We start from the raw sequence: 16,098 nt of genomic DNA on the forward strand, positions 1-16,098 counted from the left end.
TGCAACAATAGGGTATCTGTACATCTATAACACTGAACCGCTAGCATCACTGATTTAGACCACTTACTGAAAGTTTGTAAACAATCCCTAATTTTATTTTGGTGGTTCATTATGTCTGTTCAAAGTTATTACCTTAGACTAAGTAGTGTAATGCGTATTGTGTATTGTGAAAATAGCTTCAAATATTATGATTTCACATTTTTGCCATATCGCCATCCCCTTGGTCTGAAACTGTTGTTTTTTTGCCTTAGTTAAGAATTAACTACATGCCTATGTTCCTGTCTACAAGATGAAAAACCTGATTGGCATGCATATGCACACTGTTTGGTGTGGATGGGAAAAGCCCACTGCAGTCTGAGACCCATGCCAAACCCCCTGTCTACACAATGCTTGGCTTCAACTGACTAGCTTAATATGATATGATGACTCTATACACCATCTGTATTGTGAAAAAGGATTCTTGAGCATTTTAGGGTGGTCTTAGCCACTACTAGGACCCTGTGGCACAGCATTCTCCATTGCATCCAGGCACACAGGCAACAGCCACTCATGCAGATGGACACTGGCATGTGACCAAACCTAAAAAAATGAGCCATGAGATTTTCATAACAGTGCAAACATATGACCCAAAAATAACACTGCGTCCAAACAACAACAAAATAAAGAGAAACCACACACAACTTTTTCCCATAGTTATAACAGACATGGACATAATGCAATAAAGCTGCATACCAATATCAAGGAAACTGAAGGGAAGAGAGCACAGCACAGAGGATGAAAGGCAATGGAGCACAGCAGCATGGACACAGTCTGATGATGATGAGCGGTGTGGGATAGAGCAGCTGACCCCTGTGGCCTGAGCATGCGGCCAGGGCCTTGCAGCAAGAGAGAGGAGGCCAGAAGAACATGCACAAAACCAGCCGTCCCTTCTCACTTTCCCCACAATGAAACGACAGCTTCAGAAATTGACAGAGCTTTCTGCAGGTCCAGGAGCCTATCTCCAATTTTGTTCCTAGCCCTTAATTTAAGGCACAGGTCTTCAAATCCAGACACTGAATCTAGTTTCTGACAGATATGACACTAGGTGGCCAGTTACATCCACAGTTAAGTACCAGTGAATACTAAGGACCAGGAACTAAATTTAAGGTCCAGATTTAAGACGATGACTAATGTAGCATTTTAACAATAAGATTACACACTTTGAGATATACCTACCTTATTAGTTCACCTAGTGTGCAGTTAGAGAATATAGCTAATCTTTTTATATGCAGCCTTCCATCAGTGGTCAGCTTCTGACCACAAGACCACTGGTGGCTGGATATTTTTAGTTTTTCAAACTATTCTCAATCCAGCACTTCAGGCTAGTGTCATGTCTTTGCTGAGGATGGGCAACCATCTAAGCAATATTTAGTCAGCAGTGGTCCTATGGTAGTGTCTTTCCATTAATGGGCTAGAGATAAATGCAGCAATAAATGGGCTACACTCTGTAACTGTAAACCGACAAAGTGCACCTATATGGTAGGTGTTTCTGGCAAAATGGCCAACGAATGTTGGTATAAACAGGCATATTCATGTCTGTAGGGTTAAGTTAAATATACGCCCCTTACATTTTGGACCACGTCTTGGCCCCTGTTAACTGCATCATCAGTTTATTCTTAGCCATTGTTCCAAAGCAGCACTTTTCGAGTGAAGAAGGGAACGACAACAGTGAACATCCCAGGATGGATTCCCCACGACCAGATGGGGGGAAAGAATGAGCAAGAGTAGACACAGGTGGAATTGAAAAAACAGGAAGAGAGCATAAACAGCATTAAGAACGTACCAAGTCTAGAACAGAGATTGCTGGGACAGCAGTCTGCTGCAAGGGGAAAAAAGAAACCATCAAGAACAGCGGAGGAAGAGAAGTAGAGGGAGGAGAGAGAGAGAAATAAGAAATTAACAGAAAAGAGTTGGGGAAGAGAAGATAAAAGTGAAAACACTGGCGCAGTGGGCTGGGACACAGCGTTGTGCTGCCAGCAGCATTCCTGGGCAGTATGGGACTCATTAGCACCAGCGGCCCACTTCCCCTCCGCAAACACATGCATGGAACTGGAGAAAGGCTGGCTCACAGGAGAGCCGGCGAGGAATTTCCCCATAATTCCACCACCCCCCGCTCAGCTCAGGCAATATTTTCCCTTTAAACAAGCATGGGAGCTGACCCTCCACTCCCAGCGAGTGGCCTGCCAGCTTTTAAACACTATAAAAGGTAAAAGGTAAGTTCCTGCTGTTGGCTACAGTAGCCTGTCGGTAGGAGACATGCTGCTACTCTGCAGAGTGCTTTCTTGCATGTCGGCAGCTACACTAAGGGTATGCTATAGAGGGTTGAGAGAGTGTTTTGATAACTGCACTGAACTAATTTATGCAGTCAGTAAACTCTGTAGGCTCACTGGAAAGCATTCCAGAAGACATGTAAACCAGCTTTCAAGAAATCAGGAACCCTGAGAGTGTTTATCTGTCTGAAAGAGTAGAACACTAAATTTATTTTTCACACTAATTTTGCTAATTAGTACGATAAGTAGGGCACAACTCTGAATTATTTATAGTGGTGGTGACTGGAACCAGGGGTTGTGGCATTTACAACACAAATAGTCATTTTATTTACTACTCAAAATTACTTACATGCATCTTTGGTGTCTGTATATATTTTGTATAACATTTTAGGCCAGAAACCTTTCTCAAATTACTGTAAAACAATGTCTCAGGCACCATATTCAGACATTTCATTTACTAATTTTCTGTGAGGGAGCTTCCCATCACCACCACTGTGAATAACTCTGACTCATTAAGTTTCTCTACAACAGAGCATTTCACATCAAACATTTTAAACATTTAATTAAGCAAAATTTAATAACAATCAATAGTATTCCTAGTTTTCCAATGTTGATTCTACATTAACTACTTTTTACACTATTTATAAAAAAAAAAAACACTATTTTAAATGAAGACATTTGGCTACAAAATGCTGATATTTGACAGTCCACAGCTGACAACTGAATCATATCAGTAAAGTACTGCTTAACTGAAGTGCTGTGTGTGTACATTTTTTGACCAATTGTATCAACCAATATTTCAAAATATTGAACTTCTCTTTAAAATAAGCACTGGTGACATTTTTTCCTCATTGGTCAAGCCTAAAAAATGATTCGACAGATTAAGGGTAAATTATATGCTTGGTTAGTAGCCATGAGTCATAGTGCACTGACAAAACAATTTAAGTTGTAGGGAACAACCTACAACAGGTTAGATTGTGTATGGTTCCAGTAATTGGACATTTGTGCTTTAGGTCTAAATGATCCCAGAGGAGTCAATGATAACATCAGACCCAAAATGTCATGAAATGTGCAGACTTGTTGGGCTGAGATGGATCAAGCACTGGCGTTGTGGTCGGTGCTTGGCATCCTGAAACCCTGCCCCTCCCCCATAACTAGTGCAGCAGGTATCAGCAGCTCAGCATGGCAAAGCAATGACATAAGCATGTTGCAGGTGCACATTGCAAAACATTCATTCCATCAGTTGAATGCAAAGCTCCACTAAAAGAATTCTGGGGCCCGTTTCCTAGCTGAGATGGTGGTGACCTGGCTTTCACTCGCCTGGACTGAATTAGGTGCTATGTTACACAGACATAAAAGGAGAAATTCATGTAAGGAGAAAAACCTGCAAACTCAACATACTGCTCTATAAAAAGGGATAATGGACAAAATCAGTCAGTTATTTTTTTGCAAGGCTATGTGAGATTATTTAACAACTGTACATTGTTTTGAGATTTAGGATTTAGATATGACATTTGTACAGTGCTAGTCGTGGGTAAAAGCTTCCACTACTTGTTAGTTACATTACAGCTCTAATGCAAAATGAAAAAAAAAAGGCAAACTTCAGAGTTGTGTCTAAACGAATTCTAGGTTTGTCTCTAACTGATGCATGTCTACTTTACTGTTGCTCACCCGTGCTCTCTTCTCTGCCTCCAGCCTCTGCATTATCAGCATGGTGTCCACATCCTCGTCATCTTCCTCCTCCTCGTCTTCCTCGCTCTGCTTAGACTCCTGCAGCCTCTTCTGGAACTGCCATTCCAGCATGAGCTTGCGCAGGCGGTCACTCTCCTCAGCTGTGCGCTCCGTCTTGGCCTGCAGCTCCTGGATCTCCTTGTCCAACAGGTCCACGATGTGCATCTGTTGTTGTTTCTCCAACTTCTCACGGGCATCCCTCTTCCAGGGGTCAGGTGAGAGGCTATCGCTAGCCGACAGCTCCTCCTTGCTGATGGTAATGTACTGCAGGTCGCGCCGCTCAATGGTACGTGGCTGTTGTTGGGGCTGTAGGTCCCGGATCACTGTATCCTGGGGCTGTGGAGGGGGAGGAGGGGCACGGGGCAGAGTGGACAGCTTCTCTGGCCTAGGCGGCTGGGTTTGGGGTGGCTGCTGGGGCTGTGGCATGTAGGGCTGTGGGAGCTGCATGGTCACTGGTGGTTGAGGAGGGGGCATCTGCTGGTGCTGGGGTGCTGCAGGTAGAGTGGGGCCATGCTGGTTGTTATGGAGCGCAGGGGGCGGGACCATGGGGTTACGGATTTGTCCCAGCTTCCTCTCCTGTTCCCTCCTCTTCCTTTCTCTCTCTTCGTCCAGCCGTGCCTTCTCCTTCTCATACCAGCGCTGCTGCTCCTCACGCTTCTTGCGGTCAGCCATGGACTGCTGTGACATGGAAGGTGGGGGTGGCAGGGGCAGGTCAGCCTGAGGCTCGTAGTCGTAGTGTGCTGGGGGTGGTGGTGGAGGGGGAGGGGGCAGGTCAGTGCGGGATGGCTGAGACACCCCCACAGGCCCGGAGTGAGGCCCTAAGGGAGTCTTCCAGCGGCCAGCACCACTCTTGTGGTTGCTCTGGAGCTTAGCAGCAGAGGAGGATGAGGAGAAGTTGAGGTGCTCCTGGCTGGACGTGCTGGACTCCACTGAAGAAGACACCTGGTGATTCCAGTGGTCTCCAGCCACCCGATCCCGCTGATACTCAGCCTCACGCTGTTGCTGTAGGAGCCGCAAGTCTTCTTGCCGCAGACGTTCAGGAAGACGGTCAGCTGGGTAACCAACTGGAGTGTCACACAACTCCTCCTGAGAGCGTGTCCCGCGCTGGCATTAAATACACAGACATTACACACACATTAAAATACAATCATAAATATCTGTGAAAAATAATACAAATCTTGATAAATGTCTGAAAAAATGATTCTAGTTAAAAAAAAATAAAATAAAAATAAAAAATAAACATTTACATCACCACCCATGTAAAATCCTAAGCATACTGCAATCTAAGAAACCCTAAATAGAGAAGAATGGAAGTTTACCACAAAGGAACAAAAACATACAAGCCAGCTGATACTAAATAATTTAAAGAGGAGAGAGTTGCTCACAACAGAATAGGAACCAGGCGTCCATTAAATGCCTCTAAAAGCCAGTTTACACTATAAGATGAGAGGGTTATCAATACAGTGCCTGATACCATAGACTTTATTTTATGGTAGTTTTAATATGTTTTGGCATAACATATTTTTTAAATAAATAAACACACACACACACACACACACACACACACACACACACACACATACACATATATATATATATATATATATATATATATATATATATATATATATATATATAAAACTTTTTTTACACAATAGCGAAAAGGCTTATGCAGAGTGTGGTAAGGCAAATTAGTATTAGTAATTAGAAATTAGTAAATTTCCCCCTCAGATTTGCCACTATTTTACCATTATCAACATTATATATAGGAACTCAGAATACATATGAAGATTTACTGGCCATTTTACATAGCAAATAAAACAGCTATTTTTGCCCTCTTGTGACCCCTGGTTCCTCTTAGGAAAACCAAAAAGAAATCCAGGTTGGTACGTTATTTTACAATTAACCATTTCACATCAAATCACTCTGACTTAAATGAGTTATGACTTTATTTACATCTCAATTATTTAATTATTTGAATTAATTGAAAAATCATCATTTAAGGTCTCATTTGCAATACAGGCAACAACTGCCTGCAAAGGATCAACGGTTTAGACTGCATGCCGATTCATGCACTCACTCCCTAAATGACTCCGAACAAATCTATTTCCTAACTCAAGTGAGTCAAGAAATCAGCATTACACAGCCTATGACTTCCTCTCTGAGGAACAGAATAAAAATACAGGTCCACTAAACTAGGCAACTATTTATCTAGATTGCTATACCTACTGGTCAAGAGGTCATACAAGTGTATGAATATGCAGAGACACTAACCTGCATAGTCATACTGTTGTGTTGATGGTCATCCATAGGAGTAAGTGGCTCCGGCTCGTTGCTCTGCCAAGGCTGGCCGGGTCCAGGGCCCATTCTGTCCTGAGATTTAGATGCAGGGAAGGTGAAGTATTCCCTAGGATATGTCTGGGTGGGGATTGGGTATGCCTCTGGACGGGGTGGAGATGGCTCCTCCTGTTAGGCAAAGCAGGAGATTAACAGCTGATGACAAGCTGTGCTTTGATGATGCATTTCCAAACTTAAGAACTCCCATTTGCAAGCAACTGACAAAACCTAATAAAATGAAAACAAAACGCTCCGATGGGCTTCCCATAATGAGTTATTAATGGCTGCATCAGTCAGGCTGCCTCTGTAGTCACAGAAAACAGTGTTTTAGTTGACAGGGTGTGTGCATGTGGAGGAACACAGAGCTGGAGCTGATTAGCTAAACAGAGACAGTGGTTAGCAACATGATTAGAATGAATTGCAGAGTTAAAACAGTAAGCAGATAACATGGGTTTCAATTACTCTGCTTTCGACCAAAAATAATCTGCCTTCAGAGAGAGAAACATGTATAAATGTTACGGATTTTCAACCCTCTGAGGCCTTGATTAAAAACAGTAGATGATACAAGAACAAGATTTGAAAACATCTGTAAAAACACTGTTCTGATATTTGTTTCTTTTGCTAGAAGTGCCTATATACTGTACACAAATCACAGTATAATAAAAGTGTGGAAAGGGTGAGCTCACATAGTTTGGTGTGATGTCCTCTCTAAGGTGTTTAAGTAATTTACTTACATCAGGGCACAGGTTGCCGGTGGAGACAGAGGTGATTTTGCCTGGTGCTCCAGGATACACAGGCTTCCCTCCCGGACTCTGGGCTTGATCTTTGTGAAAAGAACACAAAACATTTGTATCAGTACAATTCTACCCCAGGGGTGAGAACACTGGCAAATTTATGCAAATCATGATACTTGGGGACATCTCAGTACTGATGTTATTTAAAAAAATGAATACGGTCATGTTGCTCCTAGCCACCAACCCCAAATTTCCCAATGCAGCAGAAACACTCACTGGCCACATTGGGGCTGGAACGGTGATCTGCTCGGTTCTTCAGCAGCCTCTCCTCCCTCTTTTGTTCGGGGTAAGGGTCCCAGGTTCCCTGGGGACTCTCTGGAGAGCCATTCTGAACGGAGTTGTTGTAGAGCTCAAAGCCCTCACTTTTCGGTCTGGCCTTACCCTTGTCCCCACGACCCCGGTCTGATGCTGATTGAAACAGAGAAAGACATGCATGAAGAAAACTGCACAACTGTCTTCTGTATTGGGAATTCTAAATGCATCCTAATTCGTTCTCATTGGATGCTTTCAAGCTGGATTAGTTTCACCAGAGGAGGTAAAACTAATTTGTAAGGGATCTGGCTGGCTGATCAATACGTTGTGTAATTCCCTTTAATTTACAACAGACAGCACACAGTAAAAAAAGGCTTGCACTGCAGATTCATACTGGATGAAATGCATGATTTCTTTGTCACTTAAACGATTCCAGCTATATGTCTTATGATTCAGCAGAGGTGCTTTATCAAGGAATCAACATCAACCTCCTGTGGGGCACTCTTACCGCGAGGCATCATGGGTGAGGGCTGGTTGAGCAGTGTGGCCAGGCCATGGTAAATAGCCCCCTGTTTGGCCACCTCGAGCGTCACCACCGAGCCTGTCCGAGTCATCAACTCTGCTGCCCTGCAGCGCAAAAGGAAACAGCATAACAACAAAAGTTAAAAAAAATAAATAAATAAATAAATAATAATAATAAAAAAAAAAAGAAAACAGCTTTTGAGCTTGCTGTTGCAATCCCAAGAGAGAATTATTTAAAAAACCTCACCACACAATAGCAGCAATGTATGTTTGGCAATGATGAATGGGTGGTTTACAATTGGCCATATCTAACAACGGTCTCAAAGCAACCAACAAACCCATGTTTGGAAAAACTCTAAATGTCAAATCCTGCACATTTTCAGTGCAAACCGTAATAGAAGCCCAAATGCTTTTAATCCAATAAGAGTCCTCAATTTTAAAATTTATCAGCTTGTTCACTTCCTCTAATTACACCTGCCTGTGTTGGGATCAAACTAGATTTTACTGACAAGAAAACAAGCAACTGTTTTGACTTTAAAAAAAAAACAAAAAAAACATGTCTTTGTACAAAAAACATTACAGTACTTTAGCCCAAGGGTTACACGCATTTTCTGCAAAGGCAACGAAAGGTTTAATCCAGGAAAGAGATTTGCTGATGGTTATGACAAACCGCAGAGGGGTCACAACAAGTGACTGTATTTCAGTTGTACTGTATTATCCCTTTGTTCTTGTCTAGACTCTCTGATCATGTCAATATTTCAGAATGGAAAGGTTCTTTGCATGAAATCCTTCACTGTTTGTTATATTTTTGTTCTCCCTCGGAGCAGCAGGATATTACATGCTTATGCTTTGAATCCACTTAAAAATACATCAGAAATTCCACTCCAAAGAGCCTTTTAGAGATCTTCTCATGGTTACCTTTCCTGAGAAAGTCCAACAAGACTTCTGCCATCCACACTGAGCAATTGGTCCCCAGCAGCTAGACGTCCATCCTGAAGAACAGACATGCACAGAAACCAACAAAACAACTCAGACAAACTAGTATTTTTCTTTAGCATGACATAAACCCACTTTTATCTCACCAGTGAACTATCCAGCTTATGGCAGATGAGGTCATGCCTTGTATTCATGTCCTAAAAACACACTTTTACCCAAACAACACTCACCATGTCTGCAGCTCCGCCCTTCACAACAGACTTGATGTAAATCCCAAGCTTTTCCTGGCCAGCACCCTAATGAAACACAGAGAGAAAAATGAAGATTAAGAGGAGAAGAAAACATTATTTCCCCACAGTCGTATTCAAATAGAGATTGCACAAATTCTGATACAGAAATTTTAATTTTGAGTATCACCCAATCTGATACCAAACCAATATTTTTGTTAAAAGGGCCTGTATCACAGGAAAAAAAATCATGACCTTTTTTTAAACAAAAAGAGTTTGATGTAGTATGTAAACATTCACTATTTTATGAGCTCCACCCATTCACACTTAAGTTATAAAGTGCATTTCAGCCCAGAATGCTTTTTGAATGAGGCACAAGTAGCCAAATATAACAGTGGTCATTTACATCAGCCTTAAAAGCTACAGTAACAAAAAAGGCCTGCTTAATTCAATATTTGTTTCTAAATAATAAAGACATGTTAGAAAAAAAAAGGTGTGAAAATTATTTACAATGGTTTTTGGTACATAAAAGCACACAAACAATTGAATATATATTACATTTTTGGAAAGAAAAATAAAATAAGTATAATACAGAATATGGCACTTCACAGCTTTGAAACAATTTACTTTTAATTTACTAAAGAAGAGCATCTCAAAAACTACACAGCTACTGCAGGAGAGATTTGTTACAGGACTGGATCAGATTTTCCAGTATCTGATCTAGGATTTTATGCTGATATTAATCGTATACAGATACTCATTAGTACTGATATGTTATCTGTAAATTCAAACTAAAGTTTTTGGATATGCAAAATCATGCATGAGACATTGGGGGGGGGGTTGGTATTTTCAGGAGAAGGGACAGACCCTGACTTTGGCCTTGTAGAAACAGTCCATAGCAAAGGGAACAATTCATAAAGTGTGGTGGTGATATCATCTGTGATGAATCCAAGCTTTGTGCAAAGATTAACCACCAACCCAAAATGAGCCATGAAGACCACAATTATTCAACCTACAGCTCAGTTCAGAGATCACTGACGAGCCATGGTTAATCTACTGCTGTAATGGTCACTCATTCAGACACTGTGGCATTATAAAGCATGACGAAAGGTTCCCTCCTCATTCCACAAGGGATTTTTCCATCCTCACATCAATTCACATCCATATTAATAACAAAGTTCTCTTTGAGAAGTTTCATGTGCTCAGATTAGCACACATCCTGCTGTGGTCTTGTTATCCCAGTGAGAAAGATTTCCACAGTTGGTCAAAACTGATGAAGCCATCCAAAGCTCAACTCCACCACATGCCCAAAAGAAGAGATGGTACGACTTACTAAATCAAATACATTGTTCTGAGCTTTGTCTTGTCCAAATGCCAGTAACATCTTTTCCCAGAGAGCTAAGCTCTAGAGGGGTTTGCTTTTTATGAGTGTGCTTTCAACTCTTTTGTTCAATGTGTTTTTCCACAAAGCTGGATTTCGACAGGCAGTGAGAGGGCACTTGAATTTCCCTGCCTGCTGCCAGAGATTCTACTTGAGGAGAATCCTGGGGTGTGGGTGATACGAACTTGCATTTTTATCATGACCATTTCCACGCCATGCATTTAAGTTTAATTTAAAAGAGAAATCAAATAGCCAACAGCATCAAAAAATATAGTTAAATATATATTTTAATAGAAACGCTACACAGAAGCCACAACAACTAAATATAATATCAAAATTCGTACTATTTGTTCTGTCCAGCCTTAAAAACATTCAGTGATGATGAGGTCTGGAAAAATGATGTTCTGAGAACACAAGCAACATTTTTATGTGATTTGCAGATTTTTTGTGCTTTCTTTTCTGAGTAAGAGCTTCTTAGCAGCTACACATCCTTTCAGACTCATAGTGTTGAGGGAGTTGTCTTCTCACAGTGGGAGGACGGAAGCTTTAGATACCATTTATCTCAGTGCTCTCCAACCCTCTACTTGGGCGATTTACTTTCCTGAAGAGTTTAGTTTCAACCTGCATCTAACTTGCTGCCTCTCTTTAACCAACAGTAATACTTCTGATACAGAAAAAGAGCTGGTGCAGATCATGGATGAAATTCGACTGTGCAAATAGATCTCCAAGACCAGGGTTGGTGACCCTTGGCTGACTCTACTAGGTGGTAGAGTAGGAGCCCCATTTTCTCTGTAGCTTTTAATCATCTTTTTTTAAACCCCAGCTTTGGAAACTTGGAATGTCGCAGAAACTTTTACTTTATACCCACCTAGCCCAGGAGAGTCATACTATGAGTCAGTCGTTTAACACAGTGAGCAGCTTGTGTCTCAAACTATCATTTTCATACGAGTGAACCTCAGACCACAGACCCTCACCCACCAAGAATGGCTGAATAACAGCAGGCCAAACAACAGAATGTTCACACCTGAACAAACATAGCACCAGAACAACAGAGACTGCAGACTATGCACAGCTTCATGGGAGATTTCTTTTTCTACCTGCATGTCCTTTTCATTCCTAATAAAGGAATGAAATATTTAGTTTGGTGTTCGGTTTCAACTTCAAGGGCAGTGAGCTCTGCAGTTCACAAGATCATCACAGTCTAGATAATGCTTGAATTACATTGTCCAGCAGTGTCAAAGCAACACATCAACCTCTCCCCACCCGGTTCGCTGTACACCGAATGCTTCATTACTTCACCACAGACAGAGTGATCTCACTAGGTCTTCAGGGAGTTTGCCTGGTTGGAGGTCTGTGGTCACAGAAGGACTAAAAAACACCAAACAATCAGAAACATTAGAGCAGCAGTCTGAGTGAGTAATCTACAGTACACACCTGTCACCCAGAACAACCTGCTAATGTGTTCCAGAACAGAATGTGCATTCAGTCAGACCCTTCTTTACCATATCCCGTAGTACAACAGACAGTAAATAGTCAGACTGCAGCTGTTTGTGAAGGTCTTGCCTCTTGGCACATGCCTGAGCAATAAAACTGTAATCATATTATCTACAGATCGAAAATCACGTAATTTTCTAATATCAATCAAACATTTGAGGTGTTTTTGTTTAAAGTATTATGCAATCCTATTCCTGGCAACAACAAGCAAAGACAAATTTTAAGCAGTACATTAGGTGTTGATGTGAACCTAAACAGATAGATTGAGCGTAAGTGTAGGGCTGGGATTAGGCCTGACCTGTGTAAATTGCTGATAGTTTCCATTTATCACGGCTGACAATCAAGTTGAATGATGTAAACTTTTTTTAAAAAGTGATTTAGAGCCTGTAAACACACAATATAGCAAGAACTACCGAACCATACAGAGAGCAAAGTTAGTTTCTAATAAAATTTGAAAGCATCTCTGACTAGGTGACCAGTTTCAGCAGGAGGCATCTTTATTTTCTCCAGTTTAAGAGATAGGGCAGATATGGCGTTACTACGTAACCTGTTGTGCTAAAACGTGTTAGTGGAGAAAGGTGCTGCAGATATTGATTAAGAGGAACCTTAGTGTATCAGCTGTCTACAGTCTATATCTGTGGCTCCTTTGTCTGTAAAAGTGATCTGCCTACCACCCCAAAACCCCCAGTTATCACCCCAGAGTTTCACCAAAAAAAAGAAAACAGGTTTTGAAAATACATACATTAACACTAATGGTGTCTTTCACACCAAAGCTTATGGTTATTCCTGTTGTTTGCTTGCCCCATTTAATGCTCATAGCCACAAGCTGAAGCAGAGCTACTCTGAGAATCAGTGATGAACCTTTTAGTAAAATGGGTTGTTACCCAGTGTCAGCAGCACTGAGCACTGCCTAAAATATAGCTGCTGTCTCAAAAATCAATTTCCTACACCGAACACCAACACCAGCTCCAGCTCCAGTTCGACACACACAGGGCCTGCCAGCACCAGCAGCTGCTCCAAGACAATTCAGACAATGGAGGTGGAGATGCACCCTGAACTTTTTTTCTTACAAAACAAATGAGGTAAATTCAGGACATAGTTTCCATCTGGAGATGCTCCAAAAGCGCTTGCGGAACTCTGAGTTCAGTCTGACTAGTTAGTCAACAAATCGCTGCCTGGAGGCTCCGTGCCAGAGCTGCTTTTAGCGAAACTGTAGTAGAAACTGTTCAAACCAATATTTGATGATCTATCTATACTCTGTACTCTGAAAGAGCAGAACATTCAGGCAACATTTGGCCACAGTAATAACTGTGCATTATTAGTTCATTTTGCTGTTTTTGTAACCTTACAGAGTTAAATGTTAATGTATGTTGCAAAGCTAATACAATATTTACATTTTATAAAGGTTTACGCACATGCAGATGTGTATAAGAAAAATTGGCACCGGAATTCCCATAAAAACAAGTTACTGCACAGGAAAATGCTTTGATATAGCTGAGAGGACACTTGTCTATCAATGACTTAAACAGGCTGAGTGCAAAGTAGCACTGTTGGTTAAGAGCGGCACACTGGGCGTAACAAAATCTGCCTGGGAAATGCATGCACTGTCTAAATAATAATGACTACAGCACTGCCCACCCACAGCACTCACTATTACTGAAATACATACACACCACAACACACTTCACTTACAGACTTCACATGGTCACCACAGGTCTAAACACCCATCACTTAACCACAAATATAAAAGCTATTCACAAATATATGGTGTAGGGTCAACGTCCAAGCCTGGAACTCGCACCACAATTGAACACACGCACAGAAGTTAGATGCCTATGGTAGCTTCGTGGTCGGGCATCTGGGTAAGTGAGGCCGCAGAAAATTTACTACAATCCATTTAACAGCCTAAAAAGCTTCAGTGCACCACACTGGTCTAGAATTAAATTCCGTTAAAGAATGGAACAGCCACATGCATAAACAGAACTGAACACAATAATTTGAATCCCTGTTGGTCTGCAATATTTAAGACCCACAATATCTATCGGTGGAAATACAATGACTGCTTTACAATGAATCTCTAACATGCAAAACAACTGCATGCATGAAACGAAACCAAACAATTATACCAAGAAAGGAAGCAGCATGTGATAGAAGTTAGTAAAGTAACAGAACCTACCACTACACTGTTCTCTGTCTTGACACAGAATCAAATAGAGGCTCAACAGCCAGAAACACAGGTAATCAAAGGCTGTGATGCAACTACGCTTGGGTCATTACTGGCTCCACCTAAGAAGGCAGCATTTATGAGACAAGGGGGAGGTTGAGGGGTGGGTGCGGGGGGATTCCTGAAGTCCCAATGGAATGGCCAGAACCCTCCAAGGAGCCTGGACACAAAGACACTAACATGTCCAGGAGAGCCAAAATTCCCCTGCATCCTGTTACTCTGAACACAGTAAGGTCTACAGCAAAACAACAGGCAGGAATCTGAGCCTTAGTTCAAAATAAAACCAGAGGACAGAAATAAGCCTAGCCCCAACACTGAGACTTCATGGTAAAAGAACTAAGAATTCAGGCTTAAAGATGACAGATATGACAACTCATGAGCAGTGGGGAAAAAGGTCAGAAACCACCGCCATAAGTAATGTGCAAAAATTGCATTTTTTTTGGTTAAAAAGTTGTTCACTATACTGATGTCAAAAGTTCAATGTGTACAAAATTTAACAGACATCATCTTTTGAGACCCCACATCTTTTATCTAATGAGACCATTTTAAAAGTCTGCCCATCAGTTTTACTCTACTGGCTCCTTAGCAATGCAAAAAAGCCTTGGTTGCAGACGATCCCTAAGCTTCCACAGCAGTTACGACAGGCCAAAGAAATCAACATGTTCTATATCCAGGGATGCACATAACTGGTACGCAGGTACGCATGCGCGACAAAAATTAGCAACGCGTACTGCCACTTGGGTCACTACGGCGCTCTTGCGTACTGACGATCCCTCCTGAAATATTTCACATGACTGCTCAAGTCGCCAGTGTACATCGGTAAATGTTGGTAATTATAGTCAAACATGTCTAAGAAGAAACAGACAACAGTAAGCAGCTTCTTTGGAGTTTCGCCCCCAACTAAGAAACAGCAACTGGAGCCAGAGCCGAAGAAAAGACTTTTTTCGGAGAAGTGGCTGCAAGAAGTGCCGTGGCTTGAGGCTAATGATGAGCGAACAGAAATGTGGTGCAAGATTTGCCGTGCCCATCCACAGCTAGCAGACAAAACAGGTGCATTTTATAAAGGGTCGAAGAATTTCAATCATCCGTTATTTAACAAACACGAAAAGAGCAAGGAACATGCCACTGTGGCGCAAGCCATTGCTAATAAGCTAGCCGAGAAGACATAGCAAGTCGTCCACTTAGCAGATGGCGAGACAAGCTTACTGATCAACAAAGGCAAGCCCTTTTTAACGTTTTTCTCCTTGCTTTCCATAAAGCGAAACACACCCGTCCCATGTCGTCATTTGCGGAGGATATTCCGTTGCTGAAGCGGCTAGGAGTTAATGTTGGGACTGCTTATCATTCACGTGAAGGGGGCACAAGGATTATGCAGAGCATAGCGCATACCATCAGCAGGGAGCTACGAGCAAAGTTGCAGGCTGCTCAGTTTTGGGGACTGCTTTTTGACGGGTCCGAAGACATCACAAAAAATGAGCAGGAAATCGTGTACATTGTGTCAGTATCCACCAATGGAGAGTTTTCGTCAGACTTTCTCGGATTGGTCGAATTGGGTGCCGACCGCACCGCACAGGCAATAACACGGGCTTGTAAAACTTTTTCAGGACGCATGCTTGGACGACTGGAGAACAAAGTTGGTCGCTGTGTGCACAGACGGCGCAGCTGTTAACGTCGGGGTGTACAACGGCGTTGTGCCAAAACTAAAGGGACTAGTTGCGATTGGAGACAATCTTGTGCACATTCTGTGCACTGCACACACGCTGGAGAATTGCGCAAAATCAGCTGACCGCAAGGTTCCGTACTGCAACACCTTCAATCAGTCTGTGGTCAGGCTGCTGCAGTTTTATTTACAGAAAGGTGGTGCGAAAAAAACGGCTGCATTGCAGAAGCT

At 42.0% G+C, this 16,098-nt stretch overlaps 1 protein-coding gene across 17 annotated transcripts in view; it reads right to left on the reverse strand.

Annotated features, from left to right (window-relative positions):
- Nucleotides 1–16,098, reverse strand: part of afdna (afadin, adherens junction formation factor a) — a 137,594-nt gene that overhangs the window by 7,784 nt on the left and 113,712 nt on the right. For 10 of the 17 annotated variants that reach the window (XM_037537950.1, XM_017721719.2, XM_017721727.2 and 7 more), the window contains 8 exons: nt 9,112–9,177; nt 8,864–8,937; nt 7,932–8,050; nt 7,388–7,579; nt 7,112–7,200; nt 6,315–6,506; nt 3,981–5,144; nt 1,823–1,858 (listed from right to left, as the gene is read on the reverse strand). In XM_037537950.1, the coding sequence (XP_037393847.1) occupies nt 1,823–1,858; nt 3,981–5,144; nt 6,315–6,506; nt 7,112–7,200; nt 7,388–7,579; nt 7,932–8,050; nt 8,864–8,937; nt 9,112–9,177 (1,932 nt within the window). The remainder of the gene's footprint in view (nt 1–1,822; nt 1,859–3,980; nt 5,145–6,314; nt 6,507–7,111; nt 7,201–7,387; nt 7,580–7,931; nt 8,051–8,863; nt 8,938–9,111; nt 9,178–16,098) is intronic. The other 7 variants (XM_017721734.2, XM_017721733.2, XM_017721728.2 and 4 more) reach the window with 2 other exon arrangements.

Source organism: Pygocentrus nattereri, chromosome 4 (assembly GCF_015220715.1).
Source record: "Pygocentrus nattereri isolate fPygNat1 chromosome 4, fPygNat1.pri, whole genome shotgun sequence".
Lineage (NCBI taxonomy): Eukaryota > Metazoa > Chordata > Actinopteri > Characiformes > Serrasalmidae > Pygocentrus > Pygocentrus nattereri.